A 26,235-nucleotide genomic window follows, 5' to 3' on the forward strand; every position below is an offset into this window, starting at 1 on the left:
ACCAAAATCTTTAGTTTTTTATTAAAATTATATCTATTATTACTTACGCATTTTGCAAGATCTTATTTAACATTCGAATAAATTCAACAGTAAATATTCAATTTAGGCCGGCTATGAGTATTGCCTAGGTTTATTTATATAAATTTATTATCTTATAAATAATTTTCATAATCTTTTGAAACCCATTGAATGCTATTAATTATTTCACTTGTTCCGGCGGTTTAATATCAACGATGCAATTGTCTTTCTTCTCAGGTTCGGGAGCGGGCTTAGTTTCAAACGGAGGATTGTGAGCCGACGGCATATGGACAAAATGTTTCCTTTTGATGTCTTCTGCGTTAGAATTGGCCGTCTTCAGTATTTCTTGGCCGGACTCCTTGCCTTCTGCGAGGGCGGCGGTGCTGGGATGATTTGCAGCAAAGTTTTTTAGGAAATTAACAACTGGAGTGTGGCCAAATATTATAGCTTCGTTTAATGGGACACTCCCCCATCGATCGTGTGGATCATGTGGCACGTTGCAGTGAGTTAGAAGAAATTCAACGCACGGTAAGTGACCTTCCGCCGCAGCAAGATGCAGAGCGGTGCGCCCATCATAGTCTGATAATGTCATATCCATTCCAGATAATCGGTGTCTGGAATGCAATGAAAATACTATAGTTTTCCATTTGTACAATAATGAATATATAACTGGATACTGGATTATTTTATTGCAAAGTCTGTATAAAATTTTTTGAAAGTCTAAATGTAGCTATTATTACTATTATAAAAATGTACAAAAATTGACAAGGTCTTGCATTTTGCATATAAGGTTTATCATTGTTACGTTTTCAAAACCTGTTGTATTTTTTGCAAAGCTTTACAGGAGAGGCTCACAGCTCACAATTTCAGAATATATTGTTTTGAAAAAATTACAACCGGTTTTGAAGGCACAATAACGATATGGGGATTTGTGGATAGCTATTATGTCGAAATGTTTTTTTAATAGATGTAGGTACATATTGCAGACATATACAAGTGTAGATTCAAGTACCCACAATAAGTAGAAGGTCAATAATTAGCTGAACACCGGTTATCGGGATGTCATTTTCTTGCTAATTTTCTATGCTACCTACACTGTTTTTTTTCATACAATCTATTTTCCATACAATCTATTATCCAGATTTTTTATTATACAGATAACACTGGTTTAAATTAGTCGGACGATCAGTGTTCACCCAATAGTAGTAATATACAAAATTATATTGTATGCAGGAAATATGACGTAACAACATAGGTTAAGTTGAGATGTGAACCCGTGACATTTATCTATAAGTAGTATAGAAACTTGGTATGCAACTAGATTAGAACATAGTATTACCTGCGTAGAGCACTTATATCTCCGCTGGCAGCAGAAAAAAGAAGGTTCACAATACTTAAGCCAGTAGATTCAAATTTGTACCGCCTTGGATTTTTCTTATTCGTCGCATATCTCATATTATCGTATCGGTGGAAATTGAAGCGCTCGACAAGTTCCTAAAAATCATATTAACAAAGTAAATTATCGGCCATAACTGATTGAAACAAAAGATGGTTCATTCAATTTATTCATCGACTTAATATTTTTTTTAGTCTTGCGGGGTGCATACAGGCCGCAGGTTGTTGATCACTGATATTATAGACTATATTATTGTAATTATGTCAGTAACTGAGGTTGATCAGCATAAAAAAATTAATAACCCCCTTCCCGCCTGGTCGCAAAGATGGTATGATTCATGAACTACAATTCAATATTATTAAATACAATAATATATTTCTTTGCAGGCTAAGGATACCAGTATACAAGCTGCTTCCGAATATGTTGACATGCTCAATGCACGCATTCAGCGACAATATTATTTATTCACTCCCTCTGGAACCGAGCAGCATTTTAAATCTCTTGGGTGTCATTATTATAAAAAAAAAAAATTTAAATGCCTAGTTATAAAAATATTATAATTAGAAATTGGTAGCTACGTATTTATATTATGTAGATAGGTAGGTACTGGTTTTAAGTACTTAATGATTTAATATGAAACTACATTTAAGTTTTCAGTAATATTTTATTGGACAACTTACCACACAGAATTGAACACCTCTGCAGCTGTTACCCAGCGGATCGAGACACGGAGACCACAAGCAAATGCCCATAACATTCGGCACTACAATCAACATAGCGCCTGAGACTCCAGATTTAGCTGGAAGGCCTACTTTAAATGCAAATTGTCCCGAGTAATCGTACATTCCGCAGCTGTGCATCAAGGAGAGCACGTTTCGGACAGAGCTGGCTTTGAGGATCTTTTCATCTGTGATTGGGCATATGCCGCCATTCGCCAGGGTAGCAGCTATTACAGAAGAAACATCACAATTTGCTTCCATTGCGCAGCACTGTAAATGGAAGGAAGAGCGCGATAATGATAAAAATTCTGAATGAAATCTTCAATTTTATTTTGACAACCGTTGGACAATACCTACTCTGCTTGAAGTCACTAAATAGGCTATGGATAAATTTTCTACAGATTGATTGCATATACCAATGGTTTTTAAATTTTTTCTTATGCTGTCCTTAGTGTAGGTGTATTTTACAACGTTTTTCTTAGCTCGTATTCTTATTTGTCCGGTGGTTGTTTATCCGGTATACAGCAACTAAATTATTAATATATATGTGAGTTACTATGGAAATCAAAATGATATTTCAGTATTCAGTATTTCTATATTTGTTTGTTTGTTTTTTATTTACTTCATATCAAGTACAAGTTTGAGCATATTGAGCATAATAATTCAACAGAAAATTTAAAAACGTTGTATATAAAAGGTTGTTTTTATCTTGTAATTATTTTTTTCACAGCTCTCAAAAAAAATTATTAGTGGGATGGGTGAGCATCAGTGGTGTGCGGTGACCTTTGCTAATAAGGATGCTGTCACTATTTGCTACATACAACTTATGATTTTTCTAAACTCCTGGAATCTTGGCGGGAGGCCGATAAATTAGTATGTTCTGTAGTAATGCAGAATAATATTTACCTAATATGAATAATATCAAACCTTTGGCAGATATGAAGTAAAATTTAACATACAGTTGCACAATAAATACCTACAAAATATCTTTACAATGTAGTTTATTAAATATTTCTGCCGATGATCTGTATTTACAGCATCTATGTACTGCACATTACTGGTGAGCATGTTGCTTTCAACACAATTTTTCAAATCTTGGAATCAAACTAGACGCAGTTACCCTCATTTTCCCTTTTCATGAGTTTTGAAGGACATTTTTGTTTTTTTATTACAGCTAACTGAGGTAGCAGAGACAGTGTATATTTAGAAATTATGTCAAAACAATCCAATAATTTTACATAATATAAAAAAAGGAAGTTTAAAACTTCGGTTCTCATTTCACTAAAACTAAAAACACTGTCTTTTTACTTAGCAGGGCAGTATTATTTTATTCAACCATGTCCGATCCTAATAGGAGCATATGGGCCTCCACAGAGTGGAGGTTTGTATTAACAGATTTTGTTTTTTACGAGAAATGGATGTCAGCCACTTACTCAACCTATTAGGTCCACACCCTGACTCACACACAAATTGAAAAACAATATGTGTACTTGCCAGACCCAGGATTCAAACCTGGGAGCCACAGCGTTATAGTACAACGCTTAAGCCGCGCGGCCACCGTGGGCAGTATAACTAACATTAATGTTTTAACACCTGAAGGTCTGAAACCCCATTGGATATGATATTGATGATAATCTGATAGCTGTAATAAAATACAGACCATCGAATTTCATATTTTTTTGTATTTTAACCTACGATACTAATAAATTCCATCTGTTCCGGTGATGTCACCTTGGGTTACCATACGAGATTGACAATATTACAGAAAGTAAAATGCCTATTTTGGCAACATTAGGTTTATCTATCTATTAAGGTTTCATCATTATTATTTGCTATTTGTTTTATCTATAAAATGATCCAAAAGGCCTCAAACTTAATTATAATCATACTCGTATTTATAGACATTCTAATTATTTACAAATCATACTACCATCGTGATCTCACGTCGTATTTTACAACGTTTTTCTTAGCTTGTATTCTTGTTTGTCAGGTACAAATCTTGCAATCGAATTTTAACTAACTCCCTGACTAGTTAGACATTTGAAACTTTTAGAATATATCAGAACACGATGCCAATGCATTTTTTTAATACTTTTAGCCATCTTTAAGTAGAATTGAATTAATTTTCAGTTAATTCTGTTTTGTATGAAAAGTTATTTCGACACCATTATCGGTTGCTAGAGGGGTCTGGGGTCCTAGCAACTAAATTATTAATATATACGTGCGTTACTATGGAAATCAATATGACATGTCAAGTACAAATTTTTTTGATCGTTTAAGCTAGTCAAGTCAAGTTTATATGATTCAACAGAATTTAAAAACGTTGTATATAAAAAGTTCTTTTTATCTTGTAATTATTCATATTTTTTTTCACAATTGCATATATCTCTCTTTGTCGCATTTAGATCTATCTCTTTTGTTCATGATGGAATGCAACGCTTTGTATGCAATGTGCATTTATAATTTATGACAGGTAAATGAAATCTGAAGGATATCTATCAATTATATGCTATGGGTTTTTAAAGTAATATTTTAATTAGATGTAATATTGATGATTCTAGGAATAACTGAAATATGAAGATGACAAAGTGTATATTAACTGAAATATTTCTAGTTTAATGGGCTGGGTAACCTAAGGTGACATTACAGTAACGGGAGTGTTAAAAATATGATAAAAATAACCATATTGTGATTTATGTAATATGTTGAATACCTCTCACTAAACTATATAATATATAGTCCTTCACTATCATATTATGATAGTGAAGGACTCAAACTTCCTCAAGCACCCTTCTTTTGGTAGCTTGCAACTAGGGAGACACCACTTACCTGAAAGTAGAAGTCCATACATTCTCTTAAATTTGTTTTCTCCGGGTAACATTTGTGCTCGCGCATATAGAATCCCAACGCATAGTTTCTGTCAGCTGCTTCTCTCTCTGACATAAATGTTGCATTGTTAAAGCTTAACTGTTCATTTCCCGCCATTCCTTTGAAGAAATCCATAACATAGTCAAATTTCTCAGCTAATGTCATTTCAGGTTTCACTAATGTCTTTAATAGAGCGCAAATTAGAATCGATCCAGCGTTTATCATTGGGTTATGGGGTTTCACTGAAAACAAAATAAAATATTTATAATAGAACAATTTTTTTATATATCAAGGGTAGTTTAGTGCTATTAGGGACATCTAATGACAAAATATACAATTTAGTATACTCAATTAAAGAAAACAGTAAATTTTACATGTTCACTCACATGGATTTCCATAAGTTATATTAACAGATTTTACAGGCAGTGGTTATTAACCGTTCTTTCAACATATTGGGTCAAATACACATTGGCAAAACAATGTGCATTTTTTGTCCAGCCGCGGGATCGAGCCCACATTCCACGACTTCATTGATGGCATCTGTACCACCTCGACTACTATTGAGTGCTACTTTTAAATAATTTACACTTTACTGATAATATACTTTTTAAAGTGTTTTAATATATCAATATTTCGTATTAATTAAAAACATTAAAAAGAAAATAAATATGTTTTACATTAAAAAATAACTATACATTGTATAAGTATATTATATAATATTAAATGTGCTCGTGTTAAAGACATTCACCTTATTTTTTATGATTATTTTTAACATTAAAATAAAGTTCTTTCGATTTGTAAGAGCGCTGGCCTCATCCAGAGGCACCGGATTCGATTCCTGATGAGGTCAAGATATACCTATCTAGGTATGTGATTTTGTCAAAGCCTGGGTGTTTCTGTATTTATTTCACTGCCACTACTTATATAGCGGTGCGTTTCTTTGATGCAAATAACGCAACCGATTCGTCAGAAAAATTAAAAGGGGGCGTCCGAAAGGTTAAAACCAGTCACAAATTTATTATTTAAATTACATTGAAATTAAAAAAAAAGTATGCATATTTCTCAGAAACTACGTGTAATTAAATTACTCAAAGCATAACAAATTTCCAGCATTTATGATTTAGTCAATTTTTATTTTATTAAAAAAAACTTCGGTTTTTGGTCATCGTTCACTCGTGCTGGAGAAGGCTATAAATTAAAATATACTTTGAGCGGATATGTTGCTATGTCCGAAAGTTGATTGCTGATTTTAATATGAAGTCGTAAAGTGAATCAAATTCATTTGAATTTAATTATTAGAGGTGAGTAACACAAATAGTATGTATTTTCTTTTTTGATGATTATTTAAAATTGAGATAAGATAGCTTTCCTGCAAATCAGTGGCGCGTTTCTATAACGCAAATGACACAATCGTAGAGTACCTAGATTCCGAGAGAGAATCGACAACATTTTCAATTTAAATATTAGTTTTAATAATCGTTGTAAACTTACTATTAAAATCCAAAACAAGTTCATTAAAATTTCTTCCGCTAGGCTCTGTACCGATGTACTGATGTACAATTTCTGGACCCAGCGTTTCCAAAGCCATCGCATATGTGAGCGGCTTACTGCAAGATTGCAGGGTAAACGGAACTGTTGTATCGCCAATGGAAAATCTTTGACCGTCGATCGTGCAAATACTTATACCCCAATAATCTGGATTCATTCTTGCCAATTGGGGAATATAGCTGGCCACTTTACCATCAGAATTACTTTTCCCCGTCCAGTACATTTCTTCTATATCCTTCACAAAGTCTTGGAAATCGGGAACCACGAACTGACTCTTGAAGGCTCTCGTTATCAGAACTATATTTGGTGAAATCACTTCTTTGAATGTTTCTCGGTCAAGTTTTTGAGTTTCCGGTGAGCCGCCTTCGAAACCTGACTGTCTGTGTACTTTGTATAGGTTTGTCATGACATCTTTTATCCGGGGGTCAGTTTTACGGATACCGGTTGACTTCAGGGCCTATAATCATTGTGATTAATAAGCATTACGTTATTTTTGTATATTTAAAACATTGCGTTATTGTATTTAAGGTTTAATATGAAGTTCTCTCACGGCAAGAAATTTCCCAACAGGCAGGAGTCCGGTCTCTTCATTTTTGAACATATCGAATAAAACATCTTCGGCATTTTTTGTGTCTTGGTCTCTGGATCTGAAACGGGGATGTAGAAATGAATATTTCATTATAATTGATAAATCACCAAAAAATAAACGAATCGATTTCAAGCAAAAAAAATAAAAACGCTGAATAAAAATACAGAATCGTTCGCATTTTTTTTTGCCAAGTTGGTATTTATGTTTCCTTGGTTTGAAAAAAGAACTTTGCAACTTTCAAAAACGGAAAACAAATTAAATTATCGACAACTGCACATTAATATAATATTTTCACGATAAAAAATAACTACAATGGGCTGCAAATACCTACTCATACGCATGCGATACAAATAAGAATCCGATGGAAATCCAATTGGATATTGTAGATGAAATGACATTGAAATGAAACCTATGATTAATGAAAATTTCAGATACTTGTTCAACAGATTATTATTCTAACTATAACAAATACTTTGGAAATGTGTATTTATATGTTTTTCTTCTGCGTCACTAATTAGCGCCTAATCATTATCCAACGTTTAAATGAAGATGATGAAACAAGTTATCGTGTTTGGAAAAACAACCTTGCTTTCTTGAAGAAGTATGTACTAATAACACCTAAGTTCTAATAAACGCTATTACAGCTATAAAATTAAAAATGAATAAATAATTAAGGGAAACCAGTGGGGCACGGGATTTCAGAAAAATAAAAATAATTTGCGCAATAGAATCTAAAATGCTGAGATTAAGACTAAAAAGTATATAATATAAAAATATAACACAGTAAAATATTCATATACTATTATGTCGTGAGCCCAAATGCAATTCTACGAATTATATACTTCAGCAGTAGGGACTAACTTGAATATAAAAAATAATAAAGTTGATTAAAATTATAATAGGTGAATGTTTAAAATATATATATATATTCTACGGGAAAAGTTCATAGAAATAAATGGGGACCCATGCTCAATTTTAATACAAAACTTTCACAAGTTATCCCATAATAGCGAAAGAGTAGATAGACAGGTAGGAACTAGGGATTGTAATCCGGAGTTCAAAGATTAAACAGAAACAGGTGAAATTTTGCCCAAATGTTTGATTAAATAAAAAAGTGTAACTTTTTATACGTAGGGTACCAACAATAATTACTTACACACAACATTTTACTTAGTAGCACTTTATTCATTAATGATAAATTTCGTTTATGTTTAAGTGACGTTTAATAAATATTCATATTGTTTCCGATCTCGCAATATCATACAAATGATGAGATTATTAGTATTTTTTATTCTCAAAGCGCTTCTCTTTAGTTTACGAAAACATGTTTTTTTTTAAAATGTAAAAACGAATCCCAAACATTCGGAGTTACAACCCAGGATATCGGGTTCAAGAAATCAAGCGGGATCCCGAAATTCCAAAGCCTATGTAATAAATAAATATTGATTGAAATCTGGCTCGGTTGTAGTGGTAACGGTGGATCCCAGGATTGTATGTATGTACTTGATAAATATGTTCCCACTGTCGGTAAATGTTAGACTGAATAATTTCATGACTTGAGCATTAATATTTCACAAATATACCATGGAAACAGTTAATAATTTTTATTATTCATGTAATATGCGCTTCTAGGTCTACGAATGCACAATCTTATTGGTACATTTATTTGACAAGTACTTTTATAATAATACTAGTCGTGATATCCATCTACATACCAATAATAAATTGTCTATTGTTATGTGGCACATAATTTTAAATTAAGAATATAGTATTGCACTTCGTTTCTTTGAATTGTATTAATAAAAAAACAAAACAAAAAATGTAGTTGGAGCTCGGACTCATAGACTAATATACTATATACTATAGATAAGCCACATCAATGTGTAGAAGTGGTTCAAAATCATTCTCTATATATCTCTCTCTAATTTGGACTGGAGGTCTTCGTTTTAAAAAATGGCTCGAATCTTGAACTGGAGGTCTTTGTTTTAAAAAGTGGGACTTAGGCGGGAATTAAAAACAAAAACATATTATATGTTTGACATTTTATTTTTTGAAATACACAGAACAGCATATACAATAAAAATATAAATACATAATATTACAACAAAATATCATCAGATTATCGAAAACAGAATGTAATATGACAAATTCAATAAAATCTTAAATCAAAGTAAGGTTTAACATTTTTCAATTAATCACAAGAAATTTTACTGAAGGCTTATATAATTTATATTAAATGAGATAGCATTTAATTGGAATAATTCCATTTGTAATGCAATATTGAAACTATGTACACTGATAAATGAGCGGAAAACATTGCAAAAATAAATAGGTACATTTTCATTATAGACGATTAACGCCATGTTAATTTAAATACTTACACAAATTAATTCATGTAATTTTATTTTATATATTCAAGGTTCAAAATGATAAAATGTCATTTACTCTTAAAGAGTATTATATTATGATTCTCGCTAGAGAATCGATTTTTTGAGGAACACATTAGTTTATTTAAAGTACCCCTTAAAATATCAAATTTATCAAAAATCATGAGAATTTTTATCCTTATGTATAAATAGGTAGGTACCTTCTTCTTCTTTCTCGGCACTACATCCCGGGGCGGGATTTGGCCTCCTCTACAATTGTCCTCCACACGCTCCTTTCCCTGGCTGCTCCTCTCCAGTCTCCAGCCCTTCCCATCTTTCTCCAGTCCTCTTCGATACAGTCAGCCCACTTCTTCTTTGGTCTGCCCCTAGACCGTTTCCGCTGTGGGATCCACTTGGTCATGATTTTTAGCGTCCTGTGCTCAGGCATTCTCTCAACGTGTCCAACCCACCTTAGTCTTTGGGATCGACAGAATTTCACCACCGTTTCATGTTTTATTAACTCTTCTTACTCGTGGTTGGTAAATTATCACACCCTTTTACTGCACACCTATCCTTTGACATTATTTAATAAATTTTATCTAATATTAATTATCACTAGTCAATTATTACGAAAAATATTTAATTTCACACACGTTTTAGTAGATTTCAATGTGTTTTTCACCAATCCGGTTGTGTTTTGTTTCATATTCATTTGACATTTGAAAAATCCAGTAAACAAAATATAAATATTCAAAATAAGAACTCTCGACCTAATAAACTTATTTTCATAGGATAAATATTATGATGTATTATATTCCATTTTAACCTCTCTGCTGCGAATGTCTCAGAGCAGAGTACTTATGGTTAGTACGTTTGATTCCTGATCGGTGTGCCATCTGTTGAAAGTCACATTGTTTTTTTTTTTTTTGCAATACCTACCTCATGGATTCATGAGTGTTTTCATTTTGGATATGATCTGGAGTTAAGCGAATGATAAATAATTATTTATTTGTAAGTCAGTTAAGATGACACAACGAAAATGATAATTTACACATTATTATTTAAAATAGAAAGGCTAGATCAAAAAAAATGGCGCATCAAAAATGTTAAAAGATAAAAATATACAGTACGACAAACACTTATTAAATCAATAAGCACGATATGGTCACAGAGTAAATTGAATCGAGATTAAGGTACAAATTTACTGACGTATATTTATGTTTGGCCCATGATATAAACTTGTAATCTCTATCTGTCTATCCGTTTGTCTGATTTTAACGCAAAATCCACTCAACCGATATACCAATTATACAACCGAATATAGCAATTCAAATGACAGAAAAGAGTAGAATTAGGCTAGGGAGGTCTTTATCCAGCAGTGGATTGGTTCAGGTCGATGTTGATAAGGATGATAGAAATAGGTATAATATCACAAATTCGTTTAACCGCTAGTAATAGAATCAAGTTGAGGAATCCTTCATCCAACAGTGGATTGACCGTAGTTGTTGATGATGATGATAATAACGATATGAATATGTAGATAAATATAATATTAACGATTTTGATAAATACAGCAATTCAAATGACAGAAAGGAGTAGAATCAGGGTAGGGAGGCCTTTATCCAGCAGTGGATTGGTTCAGGTCGATGTCGATAAGGATGATAGAAATAGGTATACTATCACGAATTTGTTTAACCGCTAGTAGTAGAATCAGGTTGCGGAACCCTTCATCCAGCAGTGGATTGATCCTAGTTGATGATGATAACGATATGAATATGTATATAAATATAATATCACTTATAGTAGGTATGGTATAGGTAGGTATTTTTTTGCAACAATACTAACATCCATATATCACAAATTAAATAATATGTCACAATTTATTATAAATTATAACAATATACCTAATAAACATGCTGCACAATAAAAACTCTGTAATATGAAATATTATTAATAAATTATCTAGAGGATAATTAAATTACTGGAAATAATTGAAATAAGATTTCTCCACTTGATAAACACAAGGTTCAAAGAATATATTTATTTTACAAAGAAACATTAATAAATAATGAAGAGATAATAAACATACATTATAATTATTTAATCCTTCACGATCCTGCTGGGTGTCGTATTTGTTTCAAAAAGATTTTTTCTAGTAGTTATATATTTTTCAGAAGTGTTTTAAAATTATGTAAGTATGACATTTCTAAATCTTGTAATTATTCGTTGAATAAAAAAAATATTTATTACACATGGCAAATATAAATGTATAATATAGCTGGATAACATCTATGATAGCTGGTCACATTTTTCATCGCCATTTTGTAACAGTAGTTCTAGTAGATATCTACAATATCCTGTCACATGACATACCGCCATTTTGTTAAGCAGTCGATCCAACAGATCTCTACAGTCTGGACTGCATGCAAATCATTTAATACCTCTTAGGTGTATGCCTGATACACCCCCCTGCTCGGACTTCTTCACGTGAAGTAAAATAACAATATAATCTAAATAAATGAATAATTCGTTTTATTATTGTTTTATTTTCTTGAAATCAGCTCCAACCGAAAAAAACTAAAAACCATCCTTGCGGAAGAGTTCGTTAACATCATTTTTTAATTGTTATCATGAGTGTCGTCACAGCAAAATAAAAAAAATGTTCATTTTAGGAATGTATGTAAGTAGTATTAAATTAACAGTAAACACTTTTATGGCTATGATCTATGATAACATTGATAACATACCACAAGGATGAAAAATAATTAAATTAGTCTTCCGATATTTGACTAATTTGACGGTCAAATGTCAAATTTGGCTTGCGAATTATAATTTTTACTATTATTAACAAAACTTACATCTTGTGATGGACATCGTGGATAAAGGAGAGCGTCCTTGAGTAAAGCGGCAAGAAAAATACATTAATTAATTAAAGCACATATGGATTAACAAAAAAATAATTAATTACCCAATAAATTTTGCGAGTAGTTTAATGAATCGATCTTGCTTAGCGGAATTGTTGTTTTTGTTAAATGAATCTCCATTACAATCGTTTGTCTTAACATCCATTTTTTTTTTAAATTTGCGCGCGTACTGGCTCAAGTATTGGAATCAAACTAATGAGTGAAATTTGCTTCCAAGATGATATCAAACTAAAATGACATGACCAGGCAGCTAAACATTTTCTTATTTCATAAATAATTAGCGTCATTTATGATTAAGTGCGCTAACTATAGTGATAAAGCTTTGCAAAATATTTGTGTTATGAAACCCAATGGCGTAACATAGAATTTGTTTGACGTATGTTCTAGAAAAAAAATCATTGTTAAAACGATGTGCCCAACAAAAGGGACTAATTAATAAGTAATAAAAATACACAACAAATTATTAATAGCATTAATTTAGTTCTGCATAATATGTTGGCCACATAAAATTATTAGTAAAGTAAAAAAAATAGCATTTTCATTCATAAATTATGTAACAAAATGAAGATACGCATAATAATAAATTATGGTGTCCATTGAGCGTATGCTCATGGTATGCTCTAATCCTAATCAGTGACTCCCCGTAAAGGTAGGCAGGCCATGCGTTGCTTAGGGACGGCGCATTGCAAGGGGGCGGTAAATGTAGGAACGAATGAGAATAATATTACAACTTCAGGCAGTTGCGATTTTCGATGCGGTCGCTTCGTTAGAACGTGTCGACGTCGGCTGACAATAATTGCGGTTTATAGCACGGGCAAATTTTTCATAAGGGGGCCTCCAAAAATGTCAGATCCTTAGATCTTCACGTATATACCTCTACCTAAACACATCAATTTTTGAGAGTAGGTTTCGTGGACATTTTAAGCATTTATTTATAAAGGATAACCAAAAAAAATAACACATTAGTATTTACTAGTAACATTACCAGCTGTGACAGTGGTGGTTTTAGTTGCCATTAGTCCAGCTTTGACAGGTTTGAAGACCCCATGCGAAAATGTTGCCAATGTGATATTCTGCCATTGGGTGTAATACCTACAGTAAAAATTATATTGCCAGTTTTTTTTTATCAACATGTATAAAAAGGTACCTACGTATCTTTTTAAGGTGCTAGCACTTTTTGACGAAGCGTATACCCCATGTGCTTCACGGGAAACTGTCACTGGCCTGTGTCACGTATCAGATGATACGTCTCTGATTTATACAAAAATAAACCGACATCGTCTAATTTTTTTGATAAATACATATATTGTTGAACGCAATTTTGCCAATACTACTAACAAATTTTGCTACTTTTATTCAGAAGCTGCATAATATTACTCTTGATATGATGACTCTACTATCCGATATGGATATTAGTTGCTTCCCTAATGGGTCGATCACATTGAGCTACCTACTTTACAAGCTGCTTGTTGGCGAATTTACAATCTGCTTGTAAACTCGCCCAGTGTCATCATCGAACAAGCTAATAAGCAGATTGTAAACAATCTACAGAGAAAAGTTGAAAGCAGGTCTACTTTACACGCTACACGCTGGCGTGTGGGCCGACATGCGTCTGCGTAGTAGAGCGATAGTGGCGATCTCCCGGTAAAAAAACGAACTACTCAATACGTCCTGTCAAAATATGATAAACCAAAAATGACGGTTTCAACTCGCTAGCTTGTTGGTTTCTGCGCGAGTGAAAAGTTTTGTGTGTCATTATCACAATCGCACTAGCTGACTCGCCCGCTTTTAAATTCGCCAACAAGCAGCTTGTAAAGTAGCTCAATTGTCATCGACGTATAAGAGACGGTATCTTAACCATTAAGTGCGTGCTCTGAAACTGAGCAAACATTAGATAACGTAACATTTTTTCTGGAAGTGTGGTTCGAATCCGCGACTCAAGGTTTCAGAAGTGGGAATTCCGTCACTTAAACCTTAAACCACTTGTCTGTGAATATTTAATTTGAGTTGTTAAAATCTTAAAACTACGTACCTAGTGGCTTAAGTCTCCTTGCAAATTTTTAGAAGCGCCACAAACGCCGGCTTCCGTGAGCCCCGAAAAATCTCGCCATTTTTTCATCAAGTACCTATCTCTGCATATTGCATACGCACAGAACAGCTGAATATAGAATTCCGATAGACTATATTGTGTGAGTGTCCTACGAAAATGAAACACGTATTATGCACGTGCAATAGTGTGCGTAATACACCAATATTAAATGGGCGTCAATGCATAAATCCAAAGCAGTTGTCAGTATTCGACGTATGACGTATTCTTGACACGTGTTTAAGTTTATCCCGGTTCTTCCTTACTCGAGATTGGTTACCTGCTACTCCTTACCCGTTAGGTATTTCAGTTCCCATTATTTCTGAGTTCCCTGTGCATAGGTACCTACGTCACAACTAAATGTAAGTATATTGTACATATAAAGCTCAGCGCTTGCGATATTGGCAATGAAATACATAGTTAAACTACATTAAATAATATACTATTCTCGTAATGTGGATAATAATAGATTTTAAGCACAAATAAAAAATTGTAAACAATAATAACCTAAGTACCATAAATTATTAATTTACTGATCCTAATATCGACTAGTCATCGGCAACCAAGTTGACAGCATCCACGAGACATACGAAAAGAAATCAGCGCTTACGTACGTGCGAGTCTATTCTATACACAAGGCCGCTAAAGTGATATTATTTATTACATACATTATGTATTGAGGTATTATAAATTATAATTGTTACAATAAGTAAGCCATCTCATCAGTCAAAACTGTCTCTCTCTCGCTCTAAAATTTAGCACAGCCAAGAGACGCACTGTTAAAATATAGCACTTATTGCAACAATACCAACCAACTTATTGTATTTGTTACAATAAGTGCTAATAACTCCATCCAAACCTACCCTAGTTGGCGGTAAATACTATCACTTTATCACTTAGCGGCCTTGCGTATTGAATAGACCCGGTGGTTGCGGCAACCAGCTATACTCTCCGGCTGCCAGAGACCAGTCTAATGTAGATTAGTTTGAAACAAATTTAATTGAAATTAATAAAAATATGTTATCATTTCACTTTGAACTGGTCAATTTGTCATTTAAAAACTGAATAGATATCGTTGCGTTTTAAATAAATAAACAAAGATAATATTATATTAAAAAAAATCTTTTGTTGAAGTAATAAACTGTTTATATAAAACGAATAATATCAACTTATATGATAGTCGAAATATGTAGGTAGGTAATAATATTAAATGCAAAACTCTGGAAAAAAATTTAGATTCGCGGTCTTCCAATTTGAACGAATCAGAATACGACTTCATTTTGAAATACTTAGCATTTATTTTGCGTTTAATTAGTAGGTTGACCGGGTGGTGTAAATATCTACTTACAAAATCTACCAGTCGAGTTTCAAGAATGCGTTTTTAAGAATAAACTGGTGAACTTGATTATATAAAATAAAAATCTCCAAAAATTTAAGACGTCATTGGCGATAAACAAATCCTGTGGTGAATCCAATATACCGGATAGGTTTATTGGTCTAGCAATCTAGCTCAGCGATCGCTAACCTGTGGCAACAAGTGTTGGGTAAATTTGAACGAGCTCTCTTGGCAGACTCAGAGAAAACTACTGAAACATTATAAGTTTATTTAAGAATTTAGTGTACCTAGAAAAAATCTTGGACTAGGCGGGATTAAAGAATGAATTATATCGCTTGTCGGACGAGTGAACAACAAGTACCCGATACGCACTAGGACATCATAATAAAATTTCAAGTAATTCTCAAATTATATGAGTGAAATTGAGTAATGTTAAAATTACAAAGATGTAGCCATATTATGTCGACGGAATTTGAAAACATCCTCAGTTACGACTCGAAATGCAAAATCTTACGAACTGGAGCGCTCGATAATTTTCCAAAAACATTTACATATTTGAAGCGCCTAGTTTCAAAAGCCCCTGAAACGATTTTAGGTAGTTCTGAGAAAAATGATAAAAACGATTTTAGGTAGTTTTGAAAAAAAATGAGAAAAAATCATATGTATTAAATCTGTGAACTTTATGTATTTATTTTTTTAATTTGTTACATTCTAAAGAGTATTTTGGCTTTCCATTTTAGGGGTATTTGAAAAGCACACCCAACCATTTAAGCGGGTTTTGAAATTTACCCAAATTTTTGATCATACGTATTGACGGTTTTTGGCATTTTTTAAAGTTCAATCTTTGGCCATCATATAGGTAACAAAAATATCCATCTAAATACATATCTAACACAAAAATTTTCAAAAACCGTTTAGGGGCTTTTGAAACTAGGCGCTTCATTTATCTAATATTACGTATATTTTGTAAAAATAAAAGTTAGATTTTTTTGTTAATATTATGGCCTACCTAGCTCAGACGGTCAAATATTTTTTTCCACGAGACGGAGCGGTACCTACTCTCGAGGATTTCATGAACAGGAGCTGCGCTCCGGTCCATTTCGAACCCTGGGTCACGTAGATACTAGGACTCGTCCATAAGAACTACTTCTTAGGTCAGTTGCTTAAACTCGTTCGACAAGCTATAATCCTATTCGGACTAAGTTTTTTTCCTATGTTGGTTTCTAGGGATTTGCCATGTTATGTATTTTAAAAATATTGTTCTATATGACCTAAACTAGATATTGATGTAAGTATGCAAGTAAAAAATGAGTTTTTATATGTACCTATTTACTATTAATCCGGAGCATAATATTATGAACCTACAGTGTGGAGGTAATTTAACAGATATTTTTATTATGATTAGATGTTGTGATCGAGAAATTTCGTCTCTAGAATTCTCGAGAAATAATCAGAAAATGTGAATATCAAAAGGATAAATTATTTTTCCGAATTTTCGAGAATTTGAGAAAGTGCTATTTAAAATATATTGGCATAAGAAAAGCTTAAAAACGGCCTTCGGGACTTTTATCCTGATCGGAATATCTTAAATATCTAATATTTTGGCCTAAGCTCTTGACTAATTACTGAACGGATTTTCTTCGAACAGAAAGAGCTAAATATGTAAAAAAATCGGAAGTTATTTAATTAGAATTGAGAATCTTGGTACCAATCTCGAATTCTCGAGAAAATAAATATTCTTGATTTCGAGAGTTCTCGATATATGAAATAAAACGAGAAATCACAAGCTCTATTCACGAATCGTCGCAGGGTTTCGATGTTTTCGAAAGATATCTGTGAATATTACCGTAAAAATATAGACAGGCATCCTGTTAAATGATGTTATCCAATCTTCGGAATTTCAATACAAACGTATGTTCAATAAGGCAGAGATGGCATGATGCTATCCATTCCTAGATGTACCCTAGGTACTACCCGAATTTATTTATATTGTTATGATAGGAAATTAGCAATGTTAAATTGCTAACAAAAATTATTAGTGGCAAAAATCAATTTAAAAACAGTACCTATAGGTATATTGTAATATTAATGCCAAAAGTAGTTTTTTAGTCGATAGCTATTTCACGTTGACTAATCTTGTTTCGGGTCAAAACTATGTTTGAAAGAGCTCTGGGCTAATAGATACTCGTACATATTTTGGTGCCCAGCAAATATATTTAAATAAAAATTTAAAAATATTAATTTTATAAATTATAGTCATCTTCAAAATGACTTATTATCAGCACTCGAAATGGAAAATTTTACGCATCGGAGAGCTCGATAAGTTTCCGAAAAAATAATAATGTAATATTTAGGTAGAAACTAATTCTATGTATATTTTATAAAAATAAATGTATTTGATTGTGTGTTATATGGCCAAGACCTCAGGTGGTCAAATTATTTTTTCTACGAGACGGAACGATAATCTCGGGGATTTAACGAACCTAGATCCTAAGACCCAGAGGACGTTGGCCAATGGTGGTGCGAAAATCATTTTTAATTCGTGATAATGTGGATCCCACAGAACAGATAATAAATAGAATACCGATAGGCTATATTCAATACGCAGCACGTTGAAGCAGGGTTTTTGAATGTGTGAGTGTCCTACGAAAATGAAGCACGCATTATGCACGTGCAATAGTGTATGTAATACACCAACATTAAATGAGCGTAAATGCATAAACCGAGAGCTGTTTTCAGTATTCGACGTACAACGTACTTGACACGTGTGTAAGTTTAACCCGGATCCTTCCTTACTCGAGACGGTTACCTGCTATCGCCTTACCCGTTGGGTATTTCAGTTCCCATTATTTCTGAGTTCCCTGGTGGATCCTCATATAACAAGATAAATAGAATAAATTTGATTACTTTTGTCTTTCATGTGTTTTTTTAATTTTTTTAGGCCCCTTTAAAAATTACTCCCGATCTTGATAACGGCGTGACAACCAACATAGCTAGTAAAAAAACTTGTGGAATTAAATACCCATTACAATGTTGTAGATTAAAATTGTTTCGTATTACTGGTCTTTTTTTTTTAAATAGATTCAGACTTTTAATATTTGTTCAGTTGCATTGACAATGGCCGAACTGGCAAGCATATTTTTGCACACTTATGTAAGAATGTAGGTATGCATAATTATATTATTATAATATACTACTTAATTATTATTAATATCGATCGCTCGCGTGAGATTATTGAGATATACCAAATATGGTAGGTACGGGAGGAATATGAATATTTAAAAAATCGGTATGAAACTATGTATATCTATTGCATTTTGTAGATATTATTATAGCCAATTTGATCATTATAAAAGCTATAACTAACAGTAATTAATTATTAATAGTTTATGTTTATGGGCATCCAAAAAAGACCCCGTTAGCCAAGCAATAATCATAACATCATGTATGTATTGTACAGAATGATAGATAACCGGTAAAACCTGTCCAAAAAATATTAATAAGTACATAGGTATTATTACATGGAGATAAAAAATAGGATTTATCGATTGGTTTAGGATTAGGTGGGTATCATTACAATATACCCATTGAAACACTGTGTGCGTAATATTATAAGAAACCTATCAATTTTCCATGGAATTTTAAATAAACTGTTATAATAACATTCTTACTGCTAAATACCTCCATATTCTCCGGGTAGAGCATAGTTTCTCAACCTTTTTGGTCTATGGCCTCCTTTTGAGCATAATATGTTTTATGCTCCCCTGCCCCAGCTCCCATAATAGTTGATTTTTGAGGAAAAAGTTAACACAAAATTTTGCACTGATTTATTTTAAATCACCCAATAGATTTTTAATAAAAACAAAAATGTGGTAATTTGACGTTTCCTTTATTTAGTGTGATCCTTGTGATTGATGCAGGCTAATATATTTGTATGTGACAAGTAAAATAGTATTTCAATGAAATATTAAGGGGGGACATGCTCGTCGAAGGTCAAAATTGAGTTTTTATTGTATTTTCAAACCATGATCCTGGACACTCCTTAAACGTTGTAGATAATCTATTTATATAATTTTGAAGCCTTATTATCCTTTATAGTTATTTTAAACATTTGATGACTGCATAAAGTATTTTTGTTACATAAAATAGTATTCTTTTAAACCTCTCGCTCTAATGTTTTAGAATATAGTCATATTTCGGTACATAACTGTGCAGTGGTGTTAAGATTTTTTACGTTTATTAATTTTCAAACGCATTTACGAAACCATTAGTTTATTACGAGATTACAAACTATAATTAAATTAGGGAGTAAAATGATGTTAACGCGCGTGTTTGAACATGTACCTAACCTAATTTTTTTTTATTTTTTTTAAACGGTACATGTTCAAACACGCGCGTCAATATCATTTTACTCCCTAATTTAATTATAGTTTGTCAATTTATGGCTACGGCCGTATGTTGTAGCTTAACCACTGGGGAATGACAAAAGAAATGGCGTATTTCAAAAAAACACTACCTTATTCTTAGGTCAATAATTATTATAAAGCAATCATTATTCATAAGATGTTTATCACACTTGAATGGTCAAAGACATAGCTTATAATAAGTATCTTTAGAATCATCTTCAAATGTGTTAATCTTGCCGATTTTTTGAATAATAAAATGCCTAATTCTTGTCAAATTTGGGATCACAGAGATTATCAATATAATTTTTTATCGTGAATATTTTACAAAAATTATCTCATAATAAATTATACTAATGGTTTCATAAATGCGTTCAAAAATTAATAAACGTAAAAAATCTTAACACCACTGCACAGTTATGTACCGAAATATGACTATATTCTAAAACATTAGAGCGAGAGGTTTAAAAGAATACTATTTTATGTAACAAAAATACTTTATGCAGTCAAATGTTTAAAATAACTATAAAGGATAATAAGGCTTCAAAATTATATAAATAGATTATCTACAACGTTTAAGGAGTGTCCAGGATCATGGTTTGAAAATACAATAAAAACTCAATTTTGACCTACGACGAGCACGTGGGCCGTTAACGAATTTATGATTGTCAAAAAATGTGGAAAATAGATAGATAAGCAGGTAGAGTATATGCTTCGTAGCTTTGCACTCTGGCTCTAGGACGAAAATGATGTAATATTTTCCAAAAATGTTTTTTTTACATGTATTATCTATTTAATTCTTATATTAAGTAATAAAAGTTAATATCATTTGATCTAATTTTATGCGACGTAATCAGGCAAAGAGGCGTATCAGTGTAGTAAAAAGTGCAAAGTTCTAAAACGTATACTCTACTTACATACCGAGGGTATACTGACAGAAAGCATTAACTCATTAAAACAAGTTCTGAGATAATCGCAAAAAGGACTTTCATTTTTTTTCAAAGCGTTCTCCCACGTAGATTTTATGATTTAAAAACATTTTTTCTACATTATAAAGACTAACCTTTATGGCAAACACAATATATGACATGTTACAAGTCCTGTATTTTGTATACGCAGAACGCATTAGGCCATTATCATGCTTTCTATCAGAATAAAAAAATAACAATATGATTTAATAATGTTTCTATTTTCTCACCATTATATCCTATGCCTTTGTGCGTTTTACCAGGACGTAGAGCGTAAAATTGTATACATTTTGGCATTTAAAACAGAAAAACTGAAAAAACGCGTTCTGTCAGTATTATAATATAGTATTTTAAAAAAGTAATTTATTAATCAATTGCATGGAAAATTTTGTAATTTCATAACGTGTAAAGAAGGCATTTTCGCTTTTCTTGGAAATCTCAATCTTCTCAAAATTAATGTTGGAAGTCGTGGCCGCAAGGGGGCTGCACGGCCCTCGGTTGAGAAACACTGGCCGGCGCCTTAAATGAAGTTTATAAACATAATTTTTATGAAACATCTGCAGTAAAAACTGTTTTCCACAGAACGTGAGACTTCAATACTTTTATAAGATAATTATCGACGGACAACTAACACTAGAGAGTGAATTAAATTTATTCATTTTAACGAACGGTGCTAAATTCCTGCAAAAGTATGTAGGTACGGTTATCATATTAATATCTGTAGGTAATAAATTTTACAAAACTGTACAAATAGTAGGTAGGTACTGTAAAGTCTAGAATTTTCGCGGAATTACAAATTATTATTGTAAACGAAATTGTACAAGGTCTCTCTGCAGTATTTTATATTCTGACATTAATGTAATAAAGAGTTCATTTTTTATCTTCTTAATTGTCACGAATATTAATTTATACCATTCCACTCAAGCAAGCCTGATTTGATACTGAGATAACGTATTTATTGGGCATACGTATAAACCATAAACCAAACGAAGCAAATGTACCTATATAATATTATCTAAGCTCTAACCCGGTGATTCTCAACCTTTTTTCTTTGGTGGAATCCTTAAGTCGCTTTGATACGGTCCAAGTATACTTGGACCGAGTGCCATCCAAGCGAAAGCTTCATACAAATTATTCCTATCCAAGCTACTCGGACCGCGCCCTACTCATCCAAGTTAGCATGGATAGGAGTAAATAGTATGAAGATGTCTCATACGAGTGCACTTGGATGGCACTCGGTCCAAGTGTACGTAGATCGTACTTGGACCGTGTCAACGCTGCTTTAACCCGGGGAACTCAGGGGAACTGAAATACCTAACGGGTGTGGAGAAACAGGCAACCGATCTCGAGTGTGGAAGAATATAACAATACGCTTCTATTTCGTTCTGACAATTGCTCTCGTTTTATGCACTGAAGCTCATTCAATATTGGTGTTTCAACACACACTATTGCACGTCTATAATGACGTGTGGTTCATTTTCGTAGGACACTCGCACATTCAAAACCTTGCGTCAAAATGTAGTGTATTGGGATATAGCCTACCGGAATTATATTTATTAATAATCTGTTCTGTGCCTTAACCATTTTGAAAAAAACATCTCGGTGAATCCCTACTGACTGACACACTAACGGTTAGTAAACTACAAAATATATGTACAGAAGTAGGCAGTGATACGCCTAAACAAAATTCCGCCCTTTCCTACGAATTTACGTACCTCCTTAGTTACTATTATTTTTGAGTGTTTTGTTTTTCACAAATATGTAGATACATCTGATAAAACCATCCATAATATTATACAATCGACGTCTGTTGGAACTGCAAGTGAAAGACATTGTCACGTTCATAGAATTTACTCTCAAAAGTTTTAGTATTCGAATTCCTTATTAAATTTTCCATCCCGTAGGATGTAGCAGGCACTAGGATACTAAAACAAGAATTAGATAAATAACTAATTTGTGTGAACAAACTATTTATTTCGACAACATCTTCAAATATACGAGTTATGTTAGCATATTTCCACATCTTTCAGAATTAATAGGCAGGCCAATTAATAAAACACCGTTAGGTTCCCACCTACTAAGTTTTTTGCGAATTATCGCAAATGCTGGTTGAGAATTACTGCGCCTAACCAAATAAATGTATTTCGGAAAAAAGTCGCCAACCGGATATTGATTATTATAATTGGTTATTTTTATATTATATTATTATATATATCGGCAAATGTATTTTGAATTTGGTATCAACGTAGGTACTACATACGTTAAGTTGCATAAGTGTTAAAATGCATACAATGATTTAATTGGCGTACTATTATTTGCACATTGATTATTAAAAGCGAACGTCGCTCAAGAGTCAACACAATACGGAAGGATCTTGTGCTTTGCAATTCTTTGCCAAGTTTATCTGTTTAGTTTTGATCTAATAATATCTTTAGTGAGAATTTTCATGGCCAACATACGCGCGCATCAAAATAGAGTATTTTTAATCAACTAAATGTTAAAATTGGTAAACCCAATAAACAAGAGTGTATAAAAACTTAAATAAGAATGTCGTTATCGTCTACAGACTCATGTCAATTTAATTTATTATTGAAATACAGTCATTAGAACGAGCCAGTTGAAAATATCGTCAGGTGTTATCAATTCTCAAACAATAATTATCGATATGATAGTGAGTATCATTTTTAAATTGTATTTATGTTTAAATGTGCGTTGTTTACCTTGCTTGCAGCTCAAAATAGTTTTCAAATCCATAGAATCCAGCTCTTCCGCCGTGTTTACTCGCAACTATACTATACCGCCGTGACTGAAAGTTTACGTAAAATTAATGTAAACCGTGTATGAAATTTACAAATACATTCAAAAAAATAATTATAAATGCACACAGCGGCGATGGGGTATACTATTTAGACACTTTTATCACAGAAACAGTTTGAAAAATGATTATTTCACTCACGCTGCACAGTACAGAATTGTAAGACTGGAGGAACGCTGAAGATAAAGCCTTCGGTGAAATTTCCCTGACGCCGCATTTTCCCGCGTCGGCAAGTCGTGACAGAAATATCTTTCTGAACTGACCGCGGTTCAACTGGAATATCGACGCAAGAATCGCTTTTTTATTAGTGTACATTATTATTATGTGATACACTGACGATCGTGCGTACAATAAAATAATCGAGGGCTCGACTGACGGGACGTCAAAGCACGTGCGCGCGCCGTCGATCCATACAACAGCTGTCAACTTAGCACGAAATTTAAAACACCAAATTTTTTTATTAACGTCGAGTAGGTGTGCAATTAAAAAATAACATCAAGCTGTTAAAATAAATCGCCGGGAAATAAAATCCATTGCGCATAAATAACTTGTCTTGTCAGAGAAACGACTTTTCGTTTTTGATGTTATTCAATTTTCGGCGACGAATTTCGAATGGATAATGCATTCAATAAGTTGGCGGTAATTCTAAATATTATGCAACGCGAAGTTAGCAATACAAAAATCTGACATAACCTAACCTACGACAATTTTATTTACAGTATGTAATGTCAGGTTAGTATATCGTCGCTATATGATTGGTTTGTCGAATATCCGTTTTTGTCGAAATCGACCTTTTAATGCATAATGATTTTTTGTATCGAAATGTACCAGAACCATCATTTTCTTTAAATTACATTGTAATGAATACATTCATATTCTGTAAAAACAACAATGTAAATAATTCCATGTTGATAATGCAATTTGTTTTTCGTCTCCTGAACATTTGACATTTGGTCTATTCGACAAACCAATCTACAGCGACGATATGGCAATTTATTTATTATGTATTACTAAATTTTAAGGTAATTGTGCCGCAGAGGTAGCCATGAGCTTTTATAATTTTTTTTTACGAAAACAGTTTATTTCATGTAGACAATTATAATAAATACCCTTTTCTGTCGGTGCATCGGCTTTTCGATCCAATAATCGTTAATTGAAAAATTGAAATTTTCATACATCTTGATGCAACATTATCACTAAGATTATATGAGGTAATATTACGTTGGGGTGGGTTAGGTTTGGTTTGGTCTAAAAACAAAGTTGTCAAATCTCATGGCCACCACTGCAGCACATTCACCAATTTTAATAATCTTATCAAATTAAAAACATGGGCAGGTTGAAGGAGTGCCTAGTAATTAATTTAAGTTATTCCATTAATAAAAAGGTGATAGTTCTTGATAGCAGAATTGCCTGCAGAGTTCTGAAGAAAAACTATATAACAAGGAGAGACAGAAGAATAGCGCCTGCACACGTGAATGGAATTACTGGCACCAATAGTGTGTAAATTAAACAATACGAAGTAGAATAGTAGTGGCGAACCTGTTGGAAAAAATACGAACTACACCGCACAGAGCATTTTGACATTTATCAATTTTCATGGCCTATCAAATTACCATACAATAACAACGCATCTTGCTTACGGTTGAAGAATGAGATTGGCGAGGCAGTCAGCACTTTTACGTGTAAACAGTTATTAATTAATTTGGTGCCAGTAAATCCATGCACGTGTACAGGCGCTATTATTATAATTTTTAACAAATAGTTTACTTTTGTATATAACAACTTACTACAGTACGGGAACTGCAAAAACTCAATATTAAACGAAACTGTACTAAGTTGAACATCAATGTATTTAGCATAAATTATCTAATATGTTGAGTAAACAAATTGAAAAGAAAACAATATTTTTGCGCAGGTTATTTACGTTTTGTTTTATTTTGGTTACCTATTTGTTTGTAAGTACAGCCGAGTAAGATGCGTTTATTCAGTCATCAATATATCGAAATTATATGTATATATATATATATATTAATATGGCAGCAGGTTGTGAATGATACAATAACAGAAATACTTTGTTCTAAAAGTCACAATAACCAAGCCCATTATGAAATGCCTAGTTTCAAAAGCCCCTAAAACGATTATTAGGGGTTTTTGAAACTAGGCACTTCATAAATTGTCATTTTGTTTTAATTATTACAA

General features: G+C 32.7%; 1 protein-coding gene across 2 annotated transcripts; it reads right to left on the minus strand.

Annotated features, from left to right (window-relative positions):
• On the minus strand, positions 1–25,947 carry GLS (glutaminase). Of its 2 annotated transcripts, XM_085946291.1 has the most exons (9): positions 24,178–25,947; positions 23,942–24,027; positions 12,363–12,398; positions 7,100–7,196; positions 6,493–7,006; positions 4,963–5,243; positions 2,095–2,403; positions 1,358–1,512; positions 71–632 (listed from the first exon to the last, which is right to left on the minus strand). In XM_085946291.1, the coding sequence occupies exons 1-9, from the start codon at positions 24,349–24,351 to the stop codon at positions 200–202; spliced, it is 2,085 nt and encodes a 694-aa protein (XP_085802417.1). In that variant the 5' UTR covers positions 24,352–25,947; the 3' UTR covers positions 71–199. The 2 variants fall into 2 exon arrangements, with proteins under 2 accessions (XP_085802418.1, XP_085802417.1); XM_085946292.1 differs by lacking the exon at positions 12,363–12,398 and having other exon boundaries at positions 1–632.
• Between the last annotated feature and the right edge of the window lie 288 nt (positions 25,948–26,235).

This window comes from Rhyacophila brunnea, unplaced genomic scaffold (genome assembly GCF_057557595.1).
Source record: "Rhyacophila brunnea isolate RB1 unplaced genomic scaffold, BYU_Rbru_1.0 scaffold_2, whole genome shotgun sequence".
Classification (NCBI taxonomy): domain Eukaryota; kingdom Metazoa; phylum Arthropoda; class Insecta; order Trichoptera; family Rhyacophilidae; genus Rhyacophila; species Rhyacophila brunnea.